This window comes from Limulus polyphemus, unplaced genomic scaffold, assembly GCF_000517525.1.
Source record: "Limulus polyphemus unplaced genomic scaffold, Limulus_polyphemus-2.1.2 Scaffold420, whole genome shotgun sequence".
NCBI lineage: Eukaryota > Metazoa > Arthropoda > Merostomata > Xiphosura > Limulidae > Limulus > Limulus polyphemus.
Genome location: NW_013666030.1, coordinates 21405 through 32465, shown reverse-complemented (window position 1 = coordinate 32465; position 11061 = coordinate 21405). Strand labels below are relative to the sequence as shown.

At 32.5% G+C, this 11061-nt stretch overlaps 1 protein-coding gene across 1 annotated transcript in view; it reads right to left on the bottom strand.

The window, feature by feature from the left end:
• LOC106458147 (serine/threonine-protein phosphatase 4 regulatory subunit 3-like) overlaps positions 1-11061 on the bottom strand; it is a 66982-nt gene extending 55921 nt beyond the window's left edge. Inside the window, 5 exon segments of the mRNA XM_022384283.1 lie at positions 2086-2184; positions 2729-2784; positions 3842-4033; positions 9614-9743; positions 10940-11061. Coding sequence (XP_022239991.1) covers positions 2086-2184; positions 2729-2784; positions 3842-3983 — 297 coding nt within the window. The 5' untranslated portion in view covers positions 3984-4033; positions 9614-9743; positions 10940-11061.

The window sequence follows — 11061 nt, the reverse complement described above, 5'->3', positions numbered from 1 at the left end:
TAAGTAGTTCTAAGTTCGTAACATTATACATCTATTAAAATTAAATTTTATTGTTTTATTGCCCTTTGAACCATGTCTAACTGCTATCCCTGCCATTAGTGATGATGACATGCTAAGACAAAATGTGTCACGTGTGTCGCACTAGTGGAAATTCTGGATTTTTTATATATTTCCTTGTAGAATTAAGAACTTAAAACTTGTATACTATTAAAATATGGATTATTAGCTAAGATTTTATGCTATTCTAATTGGCATAACGTAAACAAAAAGTAGTTTAATATTTTTTATTTCATATAGCATTCCTATCTTTTTTTTACATTAAAAAAATTAAAATTTTTTTGTGAAATAGTATTTTTAAAAAACATTAAAAATACTAGTTTTCATTTTAGAATTTCAATATTTTTATTGTTGACCAGAAAGTTATATCTTACATATCCAGTCAATTCCACTTGATTGATATTCATTAATACATTTATTTTGATACTTTGTTTTGTAAATTGCAGTAGTCACTACTTCTGGCTTTAAACTAGACAAAAAACAATTTATCATTTATCACGAATTCATCTGTCAAAAATGCATCATTACCTATGTTAGAACTAGGTATCATTATTCTTGGTTAAGATCAATTGATATCGAATAAGCAAAGTCTTTTTAATAACAGTAAGTTCTTTTATATATATGTATGTGTGTATTGTTTGAATATAATAAAATGTAACAAAAGTATTCAACAAGATTTGAGTCAGTGGAATATTTTGCCATAGTCTACTATGTTTGTTAAACCTAACTGAGCTAATTAACGACATTCTTGTCACAGAAGAAAATTTATGTAGCTCACAAATAGATATAACTGATCACAAAAAAATGATCAGAAATGAAAATAACACATAAAGAAAACATAAAAAAATTCCCATATCTCTGGTTTGTTACTAAGTCTTCTAAACTTCCTATCAGATTCCTTTGTTCACCCCTGCAAAAGCTCCTTCTAATTACTTTTCCACCAAACCATAAATTACTGCTTTACTCCACTATATTGATATAAATAATTTATATTAACCTACACTATCCTACCATAAAGAAATGTTGCTTATAGCTATTTGTAAAGCTCAGCTTCATTAAAATTTGTTTAGACCACAAGCTGCAACATCATAAAAGGATGGCAAAAAAAAAAGCTGTAGTAATAAAACAACTAACCGGGATGGAAAATAACATGAGAAACAACATGAATATTATATTCTCAACAGATGATAGTTTGTCAGCAAATATAAACTATAAGTATGAAATGGGTACAAAAATTCTTTACAAAAATCAATAAATATGTTATATATAGGACAAACTCCACAGAGCTGCATAGAAATGAAAGATGGAATTTAAAAAAAATTTGTTTGTAAATTACACTATAAATGTTACAAAATATCAATTCTAAAATCTTTTTCAGTTAGAAACTACTGAAAGAGAGTTAGAACTATCAATTTTATTGAAATTTTTAAATTTGATAAGCAGGTGTGCGCTTTCAACACCAAAAAATTGCTCACTGATCTGGATAGGATTAAATAGCTTCAAAAATTAACAGTCAGTTTCAATGAAGAAATTTACATTTTTACTCTTCCACTGTTTTGCATACTTGATGTTAAAAATACTTGAAAACAATAGAAAATGTGTGAATTATCAAATCCCCCTGAATAACTTAAAACCTCTCCTTTACTTTCAAATGATTAATAAAGACACAACTTAGCTAGAACTACTGGTAAAACTACTTTTGACTTAGTAATATCTCTATTTCCTTAATATTTTTAATTTTATTGATCTAAAGTCATTTTATCACTTAAATATCAAATCCACTTACCTAAATTTATACATCACCAACAATGTAGTTGTCACAATTATACTTCAAGAACAATTTTTAACAGTGAAAATAGTAACAGAACAGCAAACAGATGCTCAAACACATCAACTGTTTCACACCTAAAATAAAATTTCCAAAATGACTAAAAGATCATTTGGAAAAAACCATCAGTTCTAGATATTTAATTTTACAACAAATACCAGTCTACTATATCTTAAAATAACAAAACACTTAATACTCACTTGACAAATTTTCTCCCAGATTTCATCACAGCCTGCTTTCTCCTGGAAACTTAAGGCAAGATCATAATTTTCTCCTTCTGACCATACAATAAGTGTTTCCTAGAGAATGAATAAAGAATTAAATAGATTAAAAAATACCACGTACAGTTCAATATTCCTTTTAGATGTATCCAATAATCCTAATGACATGTTTTTTGGAAACTGTACATAATAATTGCTCATCTCATGAAGTACAGTGGTTTAGGAATATATATAAACAAAGATTGCCTTAAATGACACTAATATTCACTTATATACATGAAATGCTATTCTTCATCTTTTATTGCAGATTAAAGGTCTTTAACTTTCCAGATGAGATACTGGCAAAGGAATTTTATATTTTACCACCTTGGAAGGTTTAACACATATAATATGGAAAATATTTTCATACTTACCAGAATTTTTACTTATCTCTCAGAAGATCAACTTTTGTTGGAAATCATTTGTAAACAGTGCAGTATTAAATCTGTGAAAATTACAAACTGGGGTTTTGAAGGCATAAAATGACAAATAAATACTAAGATTACAAAGGAAATACATAACCTTTATTATTAAACATATATTACAAATGAAGGAAGAAATATATAAATGACAGATCATTTACCTGTTGCTTTTGATAGGCAGTATCTGGATGAATTTTTGATTCAAGTAGTAAAGATCCTAAGGAAAAAATTTAAATAATAATTACTCACATATAGATGAATCTGTTTTCCACTGTTAATATTTAAAAATAACCAATATTGTTTAACCTTTAAGAATTACAATTTTAAAATTTTTTATAGTGAAGGTGCACAAAACAATGAATAAAAGATCACTCATCATTACATAGAAATGTTGGAATAAAAAACCAGAGGTAGAATAAAATTCCTCAATTCAATAAATAGTGTCTCAGCTAATCACTTTAACTCTCACAATTTGACCGACCACGTGACCTCTTTGTACTCATTTAAAACCTTTAGAGATTTGATACTTCTAACTTTTAATATAGTGTATATATCTTCACAAAATTTGGCAGACTTTTAGTAAACATTAGAAGTCTTTTATACACAAAAATAATGATTTTTTACTAAAGGTTTTTTGTAAATATATCGAGTATTTCAACATTATTTGTTTTGAACAGTCCATGTTCAAAGTCATTTTCATGTTAAGATGAAAATTATTTTCTTCATCTCAAATTTCATTTATGTAATCTCTAAAACCTCCTAAATACATTTCAAATGTTTGCTTTCAGTAAAACTTTATATTCTATCTACCCTAACTCTATATAAGATTGGTTAATTTGACCAACCTCATAACCACCAAAAACAAATGAAATCAATCTAAATTACTCTCTTTTTTTTTCTAGAATGACTTCAAATTGTAACATGAAATTACACATGTTTATCCTTAAACTTGTAACAGTATATATATCTATTTATAATTACATTTTATTGTTTCATTACTGTTTGACTGCACTTTGAACTGTGTCTAACTACTATTTTTGCCATTATAAGTTGTAAATCAGTTGGGAAACTTCCAGCTCACATTACACAATTGAATTACGTTACCCATGAGCTGCTTGCGTGTATGCCCCATGAAACATTTTTATTATTTATTTTACCTAATCTAACCATAACTAACTCGAAACCTAGATTTTCAAGATAGTAAGCTGCAATACAGTTTGAATTAAAACCAAAACACCAATTATAGAAACAAAAGTGTTAATTAATAGACTTACCATCAGATTCTGCACGAACTAACAGAGACATGCCTTTCAACTTATCAACATATGAAGAGGACACATGACCAGTTCCCCGATCATCCCACTGTCGATCAGCATTAAGGGCATAGAGCTTAACACGTCTCCTAGTATCTGCCATGATACACTAGCTTACTGTTGAGTATATATATACGCCAATTCAGCTCACACCTACAAACATAGAAAAATGCTATGAATGACTTAAATATATCCTTAATACTATCTATAAAAGATAACATAATTTATACATTCTCAAAGTTATTATATTCCTATACTAAAAATATATTTTTGATAGGTACTTACTTTCTCTCACACATGTATAGCTGTTTTCTTTCAGTGCTGCCTTCTATATGCAAACATTTTTTGCATGCCACAAGCCTTGAACTCCCAAGTACTCCATGATCAATGTGGTTCAACTGCATCTCGTATGTAAATCATCATGTGACAACCCTCCACCAATAGGAGCATGACACACCCTCCTGATGCATGTGACTCCCTCTATTTAATTATACTGAACTATCACTTTGAAATTAGGCAGAAAAGAAAGCACCAATTTTCAGTGGCAAGAAAGGGTGGAAAGTGTAAGAGGGGTAAGTACCTATCAGAAATCTATTTTAAATAAAGGAAAATAATAACTTCCAATACAGTACATTACCTCTTCTCATAAGTACAGCTAGAATTCTACAATGAATACGTGAAGGGACCAGTGCGAGGGATAGATAGAAATAAGTATCCTTTTAAATCATCCAAAAAACACCCCTGAAGTGTGATCCTCTTTGGGAGAGTAACAGATGTGAGAGACCACATCACTTTTGTCGCATACACGGGTGAAAAGTTGGAGGAGCATAACCAAAAAAAGGAGAGAAAACCAGTTGGGTTGGAATGCAAACCACAGTTTACCAGAGTCTCAATTCTGTAGAAGAACTATCTACAGACAGAAACGTATTGAAAGCTAAAATGGATGTGCTCCAAGGTGCTAGGGCACGATGGACCGTAAACGGCCAATCAACTCCAGTCCAATATCAAGCAGCACGGGGATTAGATCCTTAATCCCTGAGAAAAGGAGGGTCCACACTGTTTTCCCCTCAAGGTAAGTACAATGGAAGCGTATACTGTGCAAACCAATTTAAAAAATGGGCACATGAGTGCAAATCTACAGACCATACATCTGGAAACACTACATCTGAATGACAGTAGGAAGAGGTGTGCAAATGTGATAGATCACATCAAACTCATATTCAATCAAACTGGCACCCCACTGCAAAACATCAGCCTCAGGCAGTGAAAACACCCTGAGGAGAACTGTTACCCCATTCAACATCATTCTACAGATAGGACTGCATAGAAGCCTGAGTGCAATGCCACCCTCCAAGTCCCACTGCACAGAAGTGGATTGCCTCTAGAAATATATAGCAACTGCACCCTCTTGGACCCACTGAACAGAGGTGGGGATCCCAATTCAAGGGATGAACTGCAATGTGATTGATCTAACCCAAAGCAACATCACCATCTGGATAGGGCTGCACAAAGGTTGTTGTGCAATAGCAACCTCCAGGTCCCACTGCATGGAGGTGGATTGCATATATAAAATATAAGCAACCTCACCTTTTGGGACCCACCGCACACCATCTAAACTAGTAGAACACCACTGTTCTCCATGACCTACCACCCCAGTAGCTTAGAAATGGAAAGTGGCAAGGATTCCCAGACCCCACGAGAACAACAAGGGAGATAAAACATTGTGGAAAGTCCAGAGGAATGTCAACACCAAAGACACTGCAATGAGCAAACACAAAAATCCTTATTTGAAAAGCAGACCACCCCTGATTTATTCAACCAAAGGGACAGCAGGGATAGGCAGCTATTCCCTTCTGCTTTACCAATGTAAGTCCATGGATTAGTACAGTCTGGAACGGACATATTAATGAAGCAAATATATTTCAAGGAAAAAACCTACTAGCAATCTTGTGGAACACCCCATCTCAACAGTGTGCATTGTGGCCGCAAAGTACAGATTTGAGAGACAGAAAGCTTACCTTGACAGGTAACACTCAAAACTGAGCAGGATCCAAATCCTATATGGGACATGTCCCTGGATGGAAAAATATATATAGAAAAGATAGCGTCACAGTCACATCAAAGTTTGAAAGATAACAACAGTCAGAAGGTGATACCCCAACGAAGAAGAAACAGATTTTGTAAAACACAAATTCGGAATTCATAATAAACTGTGAAGAAGTGAAAATGAGAAGAAAAAAAAGATCAATAAACAAAGGTAAGTTATCACATCTAACTACTACAGACAAAATTAACTATAGCTAATAAATCAATCAAGTAAATCCACTTTGTAAAGAAAAAATGAAATTAAAATGCAAAAAACGTCTACACTCGATCACTGCCTAATGAGATGTGATAATTTGGTAGAATCGAATAGATGCAGTCACATGTCAGGAGAGTGTGTTGCACTCCTATTGGTGGAGAGTTGTCCCATGATGATTTACTGATTTACATGTGAGACGCTGTTGAACTACATTGATCATGTGGAGTTCAATGCTTGCGGCATTCAAAAATAATGTTTGCATATAGATGGCAGCACTGAACAAGAACAGCTATACATGTGAGAAGAGGTAATATAACGTATCAGAAGTTTACATTTTCTGATTATTTTTGATTTTGTAAAAAACATCCACTTTCACTGACTATGAAATCATTAATTTTATAAATCACAAAAATAATTCTTCTAACAAATTTAGGCCATCACAAATATGTTAACAATTCATTATTATTATATTACTACTTTTAGAAAATTATAATTTTTCTATAATGAAAATGTCTCTCCAATAGATACTTACCTCACTCATAAAATTAGCTATTCTCATTCAATGCTGCCCTCTATATGCGAACTTTTTCTTTACACATACCACAAGACTTCTGCTCCCCTACTGGAATTGAAAGATTCCAACATGACTCTCTTGCAAATCACCATGTGTCACTTCACCACCAATAGAAGCATGACATGCTCATCTGATGCATGTGACCCCCTCTATATTCCTCTACCGAACTATCACTTCGAAGTTTGGCAGGAATCCCTCCCTTGCTTCTTCTTGCAGCAGCAAAAGAGTTGGTCTCTGGACTGGGAATGAGAAGAGTGAGTAGGAGGGAGCCAGTAATCCATGTAATGATGAGTACAAAGACCCATCGAGTAAATATGTCGGGTATGAGTTCATACCGCCCCCCCCCAAAAAACAAACACTTAAAGAGCCAAGGTTAGTCCAAACAGTATGGCCCTGAACTGGAACGCTGATCTTCTAGCAATAAATAACTATCAATGGCATGGGCACTGTGGGTACAAACCCTGAATTGTAGATTAAGAGGAGAAAATTTGGTTCCTAGTATCAATAATTTAGGAAAAGGAGCCAAAGCAAAGCTCAGTGCTACAAACAGAAAAGAAACTAACACATCACAATTGTAGCAAAGTAAAAAAAAAAAAAACTTGGGTCATACACTGAGGAAGAACAGGATTATAAGACATATACTTAACAGTGACAAAAGAAAAATGGTCCAAACAGAACAATGATTTAAATGTTACTAGTAGTAATGATATGTAACATACAAACTATCTAAACATACGTAGTTAAAGTACTTATTAATATCGACCACAAAAAAAAAACTCCAAATTTACCAGGTCTACAAAGTACGTAAAATTAACAAAAGTGCAAAATGACTAAAATTACCTAGAAAAACAAAGTAATAATTAATATGTAACTTACAAATCATCTAAATTCACCTAGACAACAAAGGAAACAAATCTCTTACTTACCAAAGTCTGAGCATTAACAACATGAAATACTCAATTCTCTTGTGTGTGTATAGGGAATCTAAGACGTGCCTACCACAAGGTATATCCACCAGGTGTGAAGTGTACAAGTTAAAAACCTTACCACAGATCCAGTGGGAGAACTGGGAGTAATATGAAGAAAGGAGTAGAAGAACAATCCTCCATCAGAGTGAATGACATGGCTGCACGGAAGTTGAGAGCAGGAAAAAGAAAACTAGCAAAATAACCCATGTCTTAAACATATAGCCAAACCAAAATTGATGACCTGATTAACAAGCTGTAAAAAAAAGTGGAAGTGAAAAAATCTCCTGAAGAGGTGTAGAGTGTGACAGACCAAAATAAGAAGGTGCCAGAGAGTCCAAACAGTCTTAATAAACATTGTCAAGTTAAAAAAAAGAAAAAATTGATGGCCAGACATATGAATCTAGCTTCCTGCAAATTAAGTCCTGTACCTCCTCTGCAGATAAAGTCAAATTTGATTCCTGGGAAGTTGTACCAGTAGCATTTTTGACTGTAATGGGAATTCTATAGTCAAAACATTGAATCATGAATTCATACTAAGATCACTTATAATTCGGTAACAAGAAACAAACACCAGAAAAAAAAAATTTTGAAACAATTGAGTGCATTGTACAATAAACAGTTGAAAAAAATTTGAAATGGCAAAGAAACAATCATAAACGGTAGCCACATGCGAAAAAACACGCATCTAAACACTGTTGTACCAATCAAGAAAGTGAGGATTGAGCAGGAACAGCAGAATAGTGCTGTGGAGTAGTCACAGAACATGTACATGTTCAAAAATGGTACGAAATTGATGAGATACACAGACTGATGCACTGAGCACGAAAGTGTTTTAGTAATGCTTAGAGGGCAGAAAGAATATCAAGATAGCTTTGTGTGATAAGACCATATTGGAATTATTCTCTACTAGAGTTGGGTAATTAGTGAAATTTGACAATCAATTAATTGTTGGGCTCATTAATCAATTACATTCAACTAATAAATTATTCTCACAAGATGGCTAAAAAACAAAAACACCTCTATCAATAAAAATTGGGTTTTGATCAATGTTCTCTCTAATTTTTTCAATCCATGAATGAATTTAAAATTTTTTCACATGTACCAGTATCAAGGCATTGTGTGCCACCAGTTTTTTTGTTTTTTTTGGTGGGAGGGAGTATTTTTAGACTATTGACCCTTTTGAATCATTAAGCCGCTTTGCAATGCTACTAGTTGGTTATTCGGGCTTTACGCCTACCGACTGCCAGGGTCATTAAGACCATCAACATGTTGAGACTCCTCACCATTACTGAGGATGTGCAGACACCCAGCTTAGAGGGAACACTGGTTTTGATACTAGCTGTGGGCAGAACAAAGATAGCCCAATGTGTAGCTTTATGCTTAACAACAATCAAACATAATGATAATATTTCAATCACATGGATAGTTGGAATAGCCATAAATAGTAACAATCAGAATTCCTAATTTCATTAGTTGATTATTTTCTAACCGTTTTAATTGATTAAGATGAATAAACTTGAATTAGTCGAAAGAAATAACAAAAATCATAACAATATTTTCATTATTGGATAATTGAAAATATTATAAACAGAAATAATCACAAACACTGATTTTGGTTAATTGAAGACCAAATCATTTATCATTGATGCTCCCAAGAGAAATCATATCTCATTAAAAGAAAGATGGTGACTATCCAGTGATGTTTCTCATTATTCATTTGAAGTTACCTGAAGTAAGTACATAAGTGTACCTATACTTCCTTTAATCATATGTACGGTTGGGCGTGTCATCTTTTTAGTTTCATTAAAAATTTAATTAAGCCTTTTCATTAGTATATGTCAATAAACTTGGCATAAAAACATAATTTATAATTCAAAGTTTTATATTACCTGAGATTTAATTTCTTCATTTTAACTTTGTGTGTATCACATGGTACATCTCCCCTCTGATTCTATTATAGTGCATTCCGTTTTATTGCTGTCAGAGAGGCCGACCAATTACAACCTCAAACTACAGATTCTGAAAGGTGATAATATAATATTTAAACCTCCTACCTTCTTGTATTAGTGAGACATAAATACATCTGTGCCACTTATCAATGAGGTTCCTTTCATCTTGTCATAGCTTTGAATGAATTTATCTATATCATGTCTTTCTTTTACAGACATCATATTTGTAACCAATAAAAAAAGAGAATTTTGTGTCCTAGAAGAAACTGCTAAAAGTTTTTTTGTTTTCTGGCTTGAATTTTTAGACAGTTTCCCTCAGATTGTTTATGAGTGATTGTTACTGTAGAGCTCCAAGCAGCTAACAATTTTATTCACCTATTTATAACGCCAGCCAAGTTATAACAGTTTTAGCACATTCTGTATTTTGTGCATGATAATGCTTTGTCCAATATTTCATATCTAAAATAAACAGTTAAAACATTTTGGGCTACATTTACAAAAAAAAGCATGTCTACAGAGCTTTGTCTATCAACAGCAAAAAGCAGGAGTTCACTTAAACTAGTCAGAGTTTGAGCCAGACTAAATCAGTAAATTCACAAACAAATCTTCAGCAAAAAGTACTTTATTAAAAAATCTAATTTTTTGTGTACAATATACTTGTAATGTTTACCAAAAGCCTAGCAAAATTTGTGAAGATACATTAAGCAACTTCAGAATTATAGTAAACATTGTATAATAGCTTCAAAGAAGCTGGGTTGGAACAAAGTACAAAAGCCATTCACACAGGTTTAACCTCAATACAAAAAACTGTGTTTAGAATGAAGTTTAGAATTTATCCTCTAAAATACCCTATCATATTATCATCATTTTGATTACTCAACTAACATTATTGTACTTTCATATAAGCAATTCCCAGTTCTAAGAAAATTTCCCTACAAAATATGCAAGCAATTACCCAATCAAATAAAACTATGATGCAGAATTACAGTTTTTTAGTTTTAAAGTCTGCATTTCAAGTTCTCATGGAAATATACCAGCTGATTATTTAAAAACAAAGCAGTATAATAGTGGGAAATTTTTTTCCACACATTTCATCACCACACATGTTAAATCATTTTACTGCATACTATCTCTAATGAAATACTCAAAATATTAAGTTTCTCTCCTTTTCAATACACTGTACAATCTAAAATCATTAAGTTAAATTCAGCAAATGAGCTGAATACCTTTGATTAGGTAAATAAAATATTTAAGGATTTTACTCACCACAAAGCTTTGCATTCTATAACAGGAAAAAACTGAAACCATAAGAAAATCCCTTAAATTGTACCACTTTGGTTTACTTTTCAAGTGTGTGTCTCGTGTTTCATGTTACTCTAGAAGGAACC